Source organism: Tachysurus vachellii, chromosome 25, assembly GCF_030014155.1.
Source record: "Tachysurus vachellii isolate PV-2020 chromosome 25, HZAU_Pvac_v1, whole genome shotgun sequence".
Lineage (NCBI taxonomy): Eukaryota > Metazoa > Chordata > Actinopteri > Siluriformes > Bagridae > Tachysurus > Tachysurus vachellii.
This window is the reverse complement of record NC_083484.1, coordinates 13,283,235-13,297,778: the sequence shown is the minus strand read 5'-3', so window position 1 is coordinate 13,297,778 and position 14,544 is coordinate 13,283,235. Positions and strand designations below refer to the sequence as shown.

General features: G+C 36.1%; 1 protein-coding gene across 1 annotated transcript; it reads left to right on the top strand.

Annotated features, from left to right (window-relative positions):
- The first annotated feature begins 1,105 nt into the window (after positions 1-1,105).
- On the top strand, positions 1,106-12,905 carry ifnlr1 (interferon lambda receptor 1). The gene is made up of 7 exons (XM_060861871.1): positions 1,106-1,406; positions 4,533-4,659; positions 7,044-7,207; positions 7,452-7,642; positions 7,994-8,135; positions 8,377-8,504; positions 10,264-12,905. Exons 1-7 carry the CDS (start codon positions 1,352-1,354, stop codon positions 11,194-11,196), a joined length of 1,740 nt encoding a protein of 579 aa, XP_060717854.1. The 5' UTR covers positions 1,106-1,351; the 3' UTR covers positions 11,197-12,905.
- The last annotated feature ends 1,639 nt before the right edge of the window (positions 12,906-14,544 follow it).

The window sequence follows — 14,544 nt, the reverse complement described above, 5'->3', positions numbered from 1 at the left end:
TTGTTACCTTCAACCACTAAAATTCTTATAAAAAAATAAGGTTATCCATCAGAGGGAAAAGCACACATAGTTAGAAAATACTTATTGAAAATGTCCAATAAGTCACATTATATTCCACCGGTGTACTGGTAAAAAGGGTCAAAATGAGATAGCTTTATTATTTTACAAGAGGTTGCCGAGACTGTACAATTAATATGTTCCACTGTGTCAACTAGCTGCTAGTAGAAAAAAGTGAGGCAGACAAAAATGCTTTCAGACGACAAAAAAGATTTCAGCCTCTACAAACACAACATTGTGTAAAATTACACCAGGGAAAGGTTTTTGGTTGCACATCATATTTTGTGTTCGCAGAAATCAACACAAAATCAAGCACAATATTCTGAGACGATTGAAGGTTCTTTAAAATTAAAAATTGTGTGACATCATCACAACACAAATTCAGACAAAGCCCTGTCCAATTGATGTATGTCAGACATGAGTACAGCTATCATAGATGTCCTATCAATTATCAAAATAATTACAACTGTATGTGTCTACAGCGGAAGGAGTTTAAACGAAGAATCTTGTGCTTGGAATTTTGCCAATTTAAGTAAAAAAGCGCAACAAGTCGTTGAAAACAGTATTTTTGTCGGCAACGATCGCAAAACAATGTTTAGAGATGCACATACAGTATCAGCTAACAGAAACTGATCCGTAGTGAATTTTCATTGTTTCAATTGTTTCTGTAAAGCTGCTTTAAGACGATTCCCATTGTTAAAAGCTTCACACAAATAAAACTGAATTGAATTATTCATAATTAAACATTTTACTATACATCTGGAACATCTTTGTTATTTACACAAAGAAAACAAATGTGTGATTACTGTCTAAAATGTTTTCTTTATTAGTAAGGATTAAACAGAGATGTTCACATGAAAAACCCCACCTTTATTATCCTACAAAAGCTCTTTTACTTTCTTTTCCTCCTTTCCAGTAGCAGACACATTCCAAGTGCTTTTAACACCCAAAGAAACCTGAAAGACAAGAACAAGACTCAGTGGGAGGAGAAACAGTGCAAAAAAAACAAAACAGGAACGTAGATCCAAAGTTCACCTGCACACACGCACACATACACACACACTCACACACACACACCTGCTAAAGGGCACTTCTTTACTCTGGATTTCTTCAGAGATGTAACAGAGACAGAAGACAGCTCATGGCTCATGTCTGTCCCTGATACAGGGGGGAAAAGAAGACTAAAAGATGTGTTTTTGTCCCAGTTAGGATGAAAAATTACTCCAAATATCTGTGGAGTCCTGTGAGGGAAATCTAATCTTCTTTTCTTTCAACTTTTCTCTTGAACTCTGATATGGATCTGGATACGTGGCCTCTAAGAGTACTTCTCCTGCTTGTCTGGTGTTCAGGTGCGAATAACTTTTCTTTTGTTTAAAAAAAAAATCACTTTATCACTTTTTTATCAGCAAAAAAACAATTGCATAAAATTTTTAATATTTCTATTTTGTTAATGTATTTATAAAGTATTTTGCATATTGATTTAAAACATTTTTTAGGTTTTTCTTTTTAATTCAAAACTAGAATCTTTCCTCATCCAAGCGTCTTTGGATTGTTTGCTAAAATCAGTGTTTTATTACCAATGTTTATTTTAATTAGTCAGAAGTGAGAAAACCAACTTATTCCATTGTTCTCAAAAATAGTAAGCCACATAATGCCATTGTTAAGCTTAACAAATAAAACACTAAAATATTTCGGTAGAGAAAATCTGATGCTAGCAACAAACTGAATATAATGCTGTGCAACAGTCAAGTGACTTTTTGCTGTCGTTCTGTTACGCATATTAAGATGTAACAAAAAAATTAAGCATCTTTTGTACATTTTATTGCTCATTAATGTGAAGAAATATAAAGATATAGGTACATAAACATACAGTAGTGATAACACTAGACCTAAAACGAAATACAACATGAAGAAATTCATGGATACTCCTATTGAGTTTTTTTTAAATAAAAAAACAGGGTGAATAACATACAGTGACGACTGATGCATTTTTGTCTTAAAAAAAAAGAAAAACACATTCACGTTGCTAAACTGCAGCACATCCAGCTGTGCACCTCAGGAAGTTATTTTTTATTCAAATTTTGTGCTTTGGGAAAACAAACGTCTTAAATTCTCTGCTTTATTGAATAAACATAACATGCAAATAACTTTCTGTATTATACTGTCAGAATTTTAATAGCAGGTTACCTCTGTATAATATTTAATCAAGTTTCACTTTCTCTATTGTGTTCAAATGTGATGCACGATGTAGTGTTTAAAGCCCACTGAAGCACTCTGAACACAACGTGCCTTTAATCCGACTGTATGAATAACCTTTATTTGTTATTATACAGATCTAACATACGTTATTAATATCCTGTAAATCCTTTTAAAATTTTTGTGTTTTTATTTAATCAATGAAGTATAAAGTTTAGGCTCTGCGCTCTGTTCGCTCTGTGCGATTTTGTGAGACTGACATCGAGGTTTTCTTTCTTTCTTCATTTTGTGGTGTTGTTTTGTTTCCATTTGATGTGTAGATTTTGGTTTTGGGGATTTGTTTGTTTGTTTGTTTGTTTGTTTTCTGTCTTTATGTTTTGTTTTGTTTTATGTAATGGTGATTTTGCGGTAGTTTTCTTCGTTTTTATTTCATGCTACAGTAAATTTATTTTGGGGAACGATCATTTTAATTCGTGTTGATTTGGTTTTGTTGTATTTGTGTGGTAATTTATGTTTTTTATGGTTATTTAGTTTTTCTTTCCTTTTCTGTTCTCAGATTTAGTTTTTTGGTGTGATCACGTTCGATCTGTGTTGAGGTCACATTGTGTTTAGTTGTGTGGTAATTTTGTTTTATAGTGTGGAAATGTGGAATAATTTTTGTGGTGTGTCAAAAAAGATGATTTTGTTTTTTAGAATGTAGCCTAATTTGGTTAGTGTTTTCCGATTTTGTTTTTTGCCGTGTTCATTTTTTTGTGTTGACGTCACACTGCTTTTTTTAGTTGTGTGGTAATTTTGTAATTTTCTGTAGTGTGATGCAAAATTTGTTTTGGGTTTTTGGATTGTGTGATCATTTTGTTTTGTAGTATGGTAATATAATAAAATGCTTTGTTTTTATTTGTTTTTGGGTTGTCTGTGTTAGATTTGCATAGATAGCGCAATATCTCAAGAACACATGGTTGAATGTGTTCATGATTTATGTGGAATTTTCTTTGAAACCAGCAGATGAACTGATTAGATTTTGGAAATGATCCAAACCAGGTCCTGGTCACAGCAAGGTCAAACATCTAAAATAGATTTTTTTCAATAGTTTCCTCATAGAGATAGTTCTTAAACTGTCATGTACAAAAACGCAAGTGTTATCAGTCCATTAGTTGGTCTGTCTGTCAGTCAGTAGGAAATTTTAAACTTGTTATGCAGTATCTCAAAAAATATGAGGTAAAATGTATGGACTTGTCTGTCTGGCACTGATCCTGACATTCTTATGGTGTGTTTAAGGGTATTTGAGCCACCTGAGTTCTGTTATTTTGGTATTGTTAATTTTGCTTTGTATTGTCGCAATATTGCTTTGTGTTGTCAGTTATGTTTAATGTCATTTTTCTTTGTTTTGTTCAGATTACAATTATTTTCAAATTTTGTCGTTTTTACTTTGTGTTGATAGTTTTGTTAAGATTTTGGTCATTTTGCTTGCTTTCCTGATCATTTTGTTTTGTGGTGTGGTAAAAACTCTAACACTCTCCATAGCTCAGGTCAACGTTTGCCTCATAAACCTTCACACATGTAGGATTTGTGCATTAATAATGCAGTAACAAGAAGATAATGAAGTGCTGCTTATGATTCATGAGAAGTATGTCAATAATTTGTAAAGGTGACAATTATGACATTGCGTTTCTTGACATTTATGGCAAAATGATAGAAATAAAATCCTGACAGACTGCAATTAAGCCCAGTGGATAAATTAGCTCTGCCTTTTGAACAAAACTCAAGTACATTCGATTTTTTTTCCATGAAGTACATATGCGTGTGACCCAGTTACAGCAAGTGAGGATTAAAAATGGAACGGCTGCAGCTTGACGAAAGGGATTAGCACTGGCCTTTTCACTACATCACCTACTATACCACTGAATGGCAAAGCTAAGCCTGAGATTAAGGCTTTCTGTGTGTGTGTGTGTGTGTGTGTGTGTGTGTGTGTGTGTTTGTGTGTGTGTGTGTGTGTGTGTGTGTGTGTGTGTGTGTGTGTGTGTGTGTGTGTGTGCGTGTGTTTTGATCTACATCCAGATCTGATGACTGCAAAAATATTGCATGTGTTATTTCTATCTTGCTGTTTTTGATGCTTATAAATCTATTTAATTCATAACCACCATTTAAACTCTACACTTAATATATAATTTTTCTGTAGCTTTTTAAGTAACTACATTCTGGATTTGGGTCCTTGCAATTTTAAAGTTTCAGTTCTCTCTGATTAAATCGAATTGTCATTTTTTCTCCTTTTTTGTCTGTAGGCTCGTGGTGCGACAGCTGCAATATGACAAAGGTGTATTTCGAGTCTCGCAATTTTCACAGCACAATCCGTTGGGATGAAGTGAAAATCCCAGGCCGAGAAGTTCGCTACAGTGTCAAATATAACATGTGAGTGTAAAGGGACCCTCATACTTCTTCCTTAAATCCTGGTGAATAGTTGGGGTGTTTTGTTTTTTTCTTCTCATTGCTTCAGCTTGTTAGATCATGATTTCTGGGTCTGGTTATCTAACACAAAGCAGAACCCACTAAGAACTCCAGAGTCACACATTGTACCAGTCCACCCACGAAAAACTCTTGTGTAGAACTTGTTGAAAAATGAGTGAAGATAGGAAAGTACCACATGCAGAAATTTCATCACTTGTAGAGAATATGGGAATTTACAAAGAGTTAATTTTGAAGAAAGTGAAGCTTTAGACATGATGTATGAAGGGATTTTAGTTAAAGGTGTGGCCTTGCAAAACAAGACTGGAAATCTGTAAACCTTTCCCAGCACCTTAATATAATTTGACCAACCTAGTTTTGTTCATAGTTTTGGTGCTATAATTAAATTCAGGTGTGTTAACTCGTACTTTATGGAGTGATCCATTGTTGTGCTTCTGTTCCCATTGAGACTTGTTGGTATTCTGAATCTGTGATCATTACCCGCGACCTCATGACCGGCTCTTTGGCCTCTTTTATCAGCCATCGTACTATCTTTGAAATGCTTACATAATTGATCACAATTCTGTCCATGACTACATTGTTTTGGAATGTAATTATTTCTCGCTTCACCTTCAGCTTGAAAAAGTCAAGAAGATTTCCACTAACTAAAATTCTTTAGTTTTTCAATGAAGGTTGATTGTGCACTTAAGTGATTCGTCTTTGTTCAGCTTTACATGGTGAGGCGTTTAATTCTTTTTGGGGATGTGAAGCTTGAACACGTGTTCTTTTGTTGTTTATCCTACCATTCTTTCCTTTCTATTCAAGCCAGTTCTTTCCAAAGAACTCTCTTTGGCATTTAAAATCATGGCAATGAAGTTTGGCTTTTGTAATCCAAAGAACTGACAAGAAAAATATGAAAGTCCAACCTGTCAATTAAATCTTCTCTATACCTTCTCTATAATCTGCCGCTGTACCTTTGATTTCTGACTTTTACTCTCAATATGGATGTTTCAGCTTTTAATCCAACACGGAGCAGCACTTACTCAACCTTTTGTACATCACTCTATGGTTGTCTCCTTTATCAGAAGCTAATAGCTCATAATTCCTTCTCAGATTACAGTCTTTCCTTCTTTTTCAATCCACCTGCCTGATCTCATTAAGTAATAATCAGCCTTTCACAAGAAGCTGAGCACAACCGGTACAGTCGGATCAGTCATTCCAAGGTGCAGTTTGGGACCCTTGGGAATGTTGTAATTTGGTCTTTTCCTCTTTCAATAACAAGCAGCGATTAAAGTGTAACATAATCTCCAAAGCTTTTTATCTACATAGTACAGGATGAATTCAGCGTGCAAGAATATGTTTTTGATATCTAACACCGATATAGTGATATGCAGCTTAGTGGTGCTTTCCAACATTATCTCTCACATCACTCAATTTTTGGATTAACTAAAGACCCAGTTACAGTAAGGGTCCGTTTCTCAAGAGTTACCAGTGATGATTTTTCAAATGCATGTATAGCACAATGCTGTGGAATTCTCTATTCCTTTTGGTTTAAAAGTGTCGATATATATTTGTCACTGTGACATTTATGGCATGACACATAAACAGATTAAAAAATGTGCACTTAATATGGGTCAGATAAGGAAACTTGCTGAAATGGATGTAAATGCAGGATGAAATTTTATTGAAGAAACCGGAGGACAAATACGTAAAAACAGACGTAAAACTTAATCCAAGAACAGGCAGAGGTCAGGAGATTAGCAAACTTCAACAATGGAAGCAGAATTACAAATGATAAACAAACAGGGTCAAAACTAGAATAACAGGGCGTGCGAATACACAGTTTGATAAAAGCAGGCAAATAAAAGCAGTGAGTAAATGTTTGTAAGACCTTTACTGTGCAGTATATACGGTGTGTGTGTTTTTGTGATTGTGTACAGGTGTGTATAATTAATCAGGTGACTGAAGCTTCGTGGTTCGGGGTTCATACCCTGGCACCGCCAAGCTGCCACTGTTGGGACCCAAAGTTGGATATGCAAAGAAAAAATGGATATGCAAATTAACAAAAATAACGTTATCTTCTCCTTCTAGTCTTAGGCAGCCATATTATAAGACTATGGTGTGTTCTGGAAAACGTAGTCGGTGGTGGGTTTGAGAGAGAGATATTTTGGGAAGGAGTCTCCAGTGTCAGCACTTCATAATAAGTTTTATGCAAAAGTAATTTTTTCCTGGTGGAAATGAGATACCGGTGTGAATACCAACTGTACTGTGGTCAGTTTAATATATTAAATGTAGCTATAGATATAAAAATATCACTGTCATCACTGATGTAATGATTCCGCTCTGTATAGATATGGAGACCGACCCAGGATGATGAATGGATGCCAGAATATTTCTGAAACTTTCTGTGCTCTCAGCTCCGTGATGACGGACGTCCGCTCTAAATATTACGGCAAGATCATGGCTGACGAGATATGCCTAGGCGAATTCATGCAGTTCGTTCCATTAGAAAAAAGTAAGGCCGTTAAGATAAAAAACTTATATTGTATATTAACATTGAAATTTTGTTGTCTTTCATAACCTAAGATTTTATATTAATTGATTATCTATAAAACAGGAAGTAACTCTCTGTAGAGTATATAGTATATACAGTATAGAGAGAGTGTATTCATAACTCTCTTAGATCTCATGACATTCATTTCCTTATCACGCTTTCTTACTTTTTGCTTTCTTTTTCCTTCTTGTTCTTTTCTTATCAGCCATTCTAGAAGCACCGAAGCTGTCCGTGATAACGGCCAGGTCCACTCTCACCGTAACCATCACAACACCCATGGGGCCTCAGAACCGCTCAATTAGGGAGATCAGCTGTTGGGAAAGGTGCCAGGAGTCTGGAATATCATCTGTTAACTACATTGTCAATCTCACACACCCGGAGTCTGAAGCTGGAAAGGTAACATCTAGTTGCATATCCGTAACATAGTGACTATATCTTTGTTTATATTCCATTTTAATCCTGTTGAGAACATTTTTATAGTACGTTACAATGGATACTTATTAGCACAGTCATGGCTCAGCAGTTATAGCTCAGGTTACTGATCAGATGGTCAAGGTTTCAAACCCCAGTACTGCCAAACTGCGTGTTGGGCCCTTAACTTAAGTAAAATTTGTTTTTATCATTGATTCCTTCAGGGTCTTGCTTTTAAAACATGTTGTCATTTCAGACTAAAATATTCAATATATAGCATACAAAGTTGCTCCAACAGATATGTTTTATTATCATGTGTCTTATATCTCTTTCCAGGTATATAGGAACACGTCTGGCATCATTACACTGAGTCATTTAACCATGAACACAGAGTACTGTGGCATTGTGTTGTATGAGCTCACACATCCCTACAAAAAGCTCCAGAGTGAAAACATCAGCTTCTGTCAGACTTTACCAGGTGAGAACAGTTTCTGTTTACTCTGGAAAAACTCTGTATGTCTTTTAAAACCAGTTACAAGTTTAGAAATGTTTCACACACGTCTAGAAAGTTACCCTTTCCAGGAATTGTGTCATTTTTAAACGTTATCAAAATTAAACTATAATATCAAAGCCTTATAATTTTTGAGCTTGTCCTAAAATCTGAGTTTTACAGTGTCTTGACATACAGTAGGGGTTTAGGTTAAATATTTTGTCTTCAGTTGCAGACAAGCCCTGGATTTCTATATTCATCTGGTCAGCATTAGTGGTACTTTTCCTCCTGATCATCTTGCCTCTGATTTTCTGCTATCAGTATGTCACAAGAAAGAGGAAACTCCCTGAGACACTGGTAAGACACTCTTACTGTAGTTCTTCCTCTATCAGGAAACTGTACTATGAATATTCCTTTCTCTTCTTCACTGTTCCTGGCACTGACAAGCTGTAATATCGTGTGTGTGTGTGTGTGTGTGTGTGTGTGTGTGTGTGTGTGTGAGTGTGTGTGTGTGTGTGTGTAGGGAGAGGTTAGGGAGGAATGTGCCTTGCTCACACGCACCTTTGTTCCAGGTTTTGGATTGCTGCCAATTTGCATGATCTTTTTATTGGCTTTATTGATTCTGTTCTTGTTACAATTTCACTTTACATTATTAAAGCAATAGTTTAATGGTTTTGTTTTTTTAATCAAATCTCTATACACTGATTATGTGCTGTATGTGTTTTTTAAAAAAAAAAAAATTCAGACTTAGTTCCTGTAGCGAGAAATGGAATTTCCAAGGGCAGTACAGTTCTGTCAATAAGCACTTAAAATATCTTATAATAGTGCATTCAAGAGCGAGATAGACATGGGAGAAACTCTTAACAAAACTTTTACCAAGGTTTATAACTTTCTATCAATCTACAAGCCAATACAGGAAAAAAATCGCCTTATTTGTGCATTTTTTAAAAGGATGCATTTACTTTACTATGAGCTACATTGGCTGTTGGCCATATTCAGATTTTCAAATTTAAGTGAAAAGACACATCGTTATTTCCAAGGGTAATGTTCATCGTATTGAGATTCATCTTAAGCAGATGGTTAAATTGATTTATATTAAAATGGAATAAAAATTAACTTTATATTGTTCGCTACCACAGGATGGTGTCTTTTAATAGTCTAGACCAGGGGTGTCAAAGTCAAATTGTCACAGTGGGCCAAAATATAAAACTGAGATAAAGTCACGGGCCAAACTGAATATTTATTGAATAATGAACTGCAACTGATATTTAATGTTCAACCTTTTCTTTTTTATGGAAACAAACTTTAGTTTTGCTTGAAGACAGGATTTGGAACAACCAGAGCTTGATATTACAAACACATAAGAAATTACATTTGAAATAAAAGACATATCAGTGGTGTTCATTTCTTATTTAAATAAATAAATAAATGATGCCTCAACAACAAAACAACTAAAAATAATAATTTCATTCAATAAAAATCCAACTTTTCGACTAGTGTCTTCTTATGTAATATTCTTTGGTTACAGACACGTTAGCTCCGTTAGCACACAAGACAAACAGGTCTGTCCTTTATATTCGTGAACAGATAATCTGCCTCCCATCTGTCTTGAAAGCTCCTATTGTCCATCTTTCGTTTGGCCATTTTTGTGGAGGGTGGAGTTAACTTGCCCGATGTGACTGTAGCATGGTTGTTAACGACTATCAACAGAGAATGGGGGCGCTTAAATACAGTGGCAAGGCATTCTGGGATTTGTAGTATTAGCGGAGCATGCGGCTAGCCAGCTGTAATGCACATTTGATATGATCTCGCGGGCCAAATATAATTACACCTTATATGCATTTTCTATATACATCTATAACTCCTCAATACTAAACAACATTAAATAATAGCCCAATCTTGGTTACACATAACCTGTACATCGGGGTTCTTTTATAAGATAAGAACTTTCCCTCATGTCACAGATGCAGTTGATCCAAAGTTGAAAAACTCAACAAACTATAAACAAAGAATGTCATTGCCAATTTAAAATGATAGACCGGTATTAAAAATTGGCCACTGAAGTGGACTAAACAGCAAATTTATACAGATTTTCTCTTCTTCTTCTCTGTAACAGATCATGTCGAAGAACACCACTCCTTACTTCAACCCAGATCCTAATGTAAAGATAACCACAATGAAAGTATACACTGAATCTCCATGGAATACCATCAAGCCTGAACTAGCCTCATCTGATATGCCAGAGAAGATAAAGGCTGTAAACATAACTGTTGGTTATGCAGCCCAAGACTACCATGACCAGGACTGGCACTGTCATTCTTACAGTAATGAACAGGTAGCAGCAGTTAGGAACCAGAGTGAGGCATCCTGCACAAGTTATAGTATGGTTGTGGGTGTGGTAGCACCCCAGGATCGAGAGGAGGTATCCAGCTGTGCTACTGACAGTGGGAACGGAGACTCCATCAGCCCTGGATTGTCATCTTGCACAGAAGAGGATCTATTTAAGGTCATTCATCATGCAGAACCAGACGAAGGCCTGGGAATTATAGAGCCAGTCTCTAGCAGTGAGCTTTTAGTGCTGCCAGTTTCACGTGGCACCAACGGGAAACTGCTGTTCTCCAACTTAACATTTCAGCCAATAGATTTAAATGTAAGCAACAGTTCAGAGCTTGTGCCTCTTGTGCCAAGGTCCTCACCAGCTGGAGAAAGGACTCTTTTGTTGACAAATCTCGACTCTGCAGATAATTCAGACTGGACAGACAATGACTCAATGCCTGAATACAGGAAAGTCTACCTTCCAAACGGGGTCCCTCAGACCTGCTTGCAGTTTCCCACACTTTCCAAAATTCTATTGTCTGACTGTACATCAAACTACAGAGAAAACTGGGTACCGGTAATCCTACCAGATCCCCTGCTGAATGATACAAACTGCACTGTACCCAACAGTGAGCTACATGAATTTGCTGAGCCAGAAGAGGACATAGAAGACTCACCATTAGATCTTGAAGAAATCTTTTTAGGTGGATGGATGGTGCAAATCCAAGGATAGTATAATTTTTCTTAAACATTGCCTCTGACTCAGTGCTGGTTTGAAAAGAATTTTTTAGCCATTTACAACCATGTTGTTAATGAAGAATGTAAACCACTCACTTCGGAACTCTAAGCTGTGTTGTGAAGTAACGTTTGTGTAGAATGTGATGAAACAGTAGGAACTGATTTACATATTTCTGCAAAATATATTGTTTAAGTTTTGCAGTGTGACTGAAATATACATCATGGCCAGCTACAACTGGCTTAATGAGGTGAGGTACAGATGTATAGTGTGTAGTCCTGGTGCACATATGGCATTTCAGTTCATCCTGAAGATGTTCTTCGGGGTTCAGGTGAGAGCTCGGTGCAGGCCACTTGAGTTATTCAACTCCAGTTTTGTAAATCTATGTCTTTGCTTTGTGCATGGCAACACTGTCATTCTGGAAAAGGTTTGAACCTTAGTTCCAGTCAAAAGACTTCTTTAATGCTACAGCCTACAAATATATTTTAAACGTTTTACATGTTTTTGGCAATAGTATGAAGAAGGCCCAGCTATAGGTGTGATTATCAGGTATTCACATACTTCCAGTCACATAGTGTAGCTCAGGAAGCAGCCAAACTTCCAACCAACATTATTTATATAATTATGAGAATGTATGTTTTGTATTTTTTGATTTGTTTCCTGTTTGACAAGGCAGAAGTAATTGCCTGACTGTAAATTAGTCGAATGATTTTAGTTAAAACAATGGTTAATGCCCAACCGTGGAAAGCAAAACATTAGCGTATGAGAATGGAATGAGCACATGAAAAGAATGCTGTCGTAGTGAAGACTTCGTAATTAGCCAACATGGGTGGCTCTTAAGACTTGTACACATTGTTCTGAAGTTTGAATATGTGTCATTTGGGATGTTTTTGGCATTCCATTTTACCTACATCATCTTTTCCACGTCATGAACAGGTTTGTTGAGGATATCCCATAACAGTTCGGAACTCTGAATGTAGTCACAACTTTTGTATTCAAATGACTGTCAGACTGGATTTCTTACCCAAGTTCCTGTAAAGACTTGCAGAGATAAAGCCATCAAGGGTTATTGTTTAATTTAACTAACTGTCTGTTCGAACCATGATTATTAACTTATCAGGGAGTTTTTAAAGGCTTTATTTTTTTTAGAAGTTTTCTATAAACAATTTCTACCGGTAGTTGTAACCTTCCGTCAATTATACCTCACTAAAGACATTTTGCATTGTAGCCATCAAACACTAAATGACTTGCACATCAATTACACATAATTTTGTAATGTCTTTTTGGCATTTTGTGTTTGGCTGAAGTACAGCTTTGAACATCATTGAAGAAGCATTTCGAATCTATTTCATTTTCAGAGTTACATATGAAGTGTGAAAATAAGACTGATAGACTTGTTTACTGTTCGTATTTGACTCATCTCTAACTTTGTGTTTTTTGTCATGTCATATGTCATATAGCAACGTTGTATATACAGTAAACAGCTACCTTTGTTCATCTTTGTCTATAGTATATTAATTATGTTTAAATGTTAAATATGTTATTGTCTTTTTCTGATGTAATGTAAACTCCCCTCTGAGACAACGCAGCTAGAGTTTCACAGGCTTTGGATGTAGATGATCCTTTTGAGCGTTTGCTGTGTTTTTTGGTCTATGAGCATAGAGTGACTCATTTAAATCTAAATATAATAAAGTGGAGAAACAGTATTATCTTATCCTGCACTTCATTTGTATAACATATGTTTCACTGTTTCAATCTCCTAGTTAAATATGGAGCTAAGTACAAACATGGCAAAGGTTTGACTCATCTGCTCTCTCTGAATAGATATGAGTAGCAATGTGAAGTTTGCTGACTATGTGGCAGATGCATAAAGGCATATAGCTAGCTAGCTACCTTTGACTAGCTCTGTAACTGCTTAGCTAGTTAACATAGTAAAAAATAATGCTGTGTCTGCTCTATACATTTAAAGTAACAAAAAAATGTTAAATGTTTACAAAAAGTCTATGACACATTTTCAGGAAAAATATATTACTCTCTCACTCACTCACTCATTTTCTACCACATATCTGAACTACCTCGGGTCACGGGGAGCCTGTGTCTATCTCAGGCATCATCGGGCATCAAGGCAGGATACACCCTGGACGGAGTGCCAACCCATCGCAGGGCACACACACTCTCATTCACTCACGCAATCACACACTAGGGACAATTTTCCAGAGATGCCAATCAACCTACCATGCATGTCTTTGGACCGGGGGAGGAAACCGAAGTACCCGGAGGAAACCCCCGAGGCACGGGAGAACATGCAAACTCCACACACACAAGGTGGAGGCGGGAATCGAACCCCCAACCCTGGAGGTGTGAGGCAAACGTGCTAACCACTAAGCCACCGTGTCCCCTAAAAGATTTTACTGTGAAAGGAAAAAAGATTCTTCACCCAGTCAAAGAAATGTTTAAGCTAGCTGAGTATAAACCTCTAAAACAGACAAAAATCTTGAAGAATCTCTAGTGTAAATTGAAGAATCTCTAGCCGTTTGGGGTGAATTAAAGCGGGAAAAACATAATATAATATCAGATTAAAACAGCTGAACAAGGACAATATACAAATAGTAAATGTTAAATGTTTGGTGTAAATATCTACCTGCATCTCAGATTTTTACTGGTTGTTAACAGTATACTGTATACAGTTTCTATAGTTCAGAAAATATCCGTTGCTTATTGAAAGTATTGACCACTTGAACGGTGATTATCCTTAAAATCGACATGCCAGTGTTGTCATAGTTAGTACTAACAAGCTAGCAACTTAACATGTGAGTCTAACAAATTTTACTCTAGATACTAGCTAGCTAGATAGACACAATTTCTTTTTCACCGCAATTGTTTGACACAAACTTTTCCGCCAAATGATACTAAAATTAATCAAACGAATAAGGATTCAAGAGGAATAATTTCCTGCACATTGCCATTGGAGTCGCCAACTCAGAGTGACCAGTGCTCTGTTAAAATGCTTTATATAGCCGTTAACAAAGAAAGTTATCCATATTACTTTATTTGTACTTTTTTTAACATACATTCAATGACACTGTGCCTTGACAGCTTTCTAGGTATACAATTACCGCTTGTAGCGATCAGTTGCTATAAACGATTGCACAATTTAGATCATTCATGAATGTAAAGAGAACACAAGATTACAATATTGTCAATATTAGTCATGGTCATGGGGTTGGTTTAGAGAGAGACTAAGATACATATTTAGAAATTTCTTTAAGACAGGCTTCACTCATGATCTGTAACACAATAAACTACTGTATAAACACACTATAGGAACGCTCTGTTCTCAGGTTT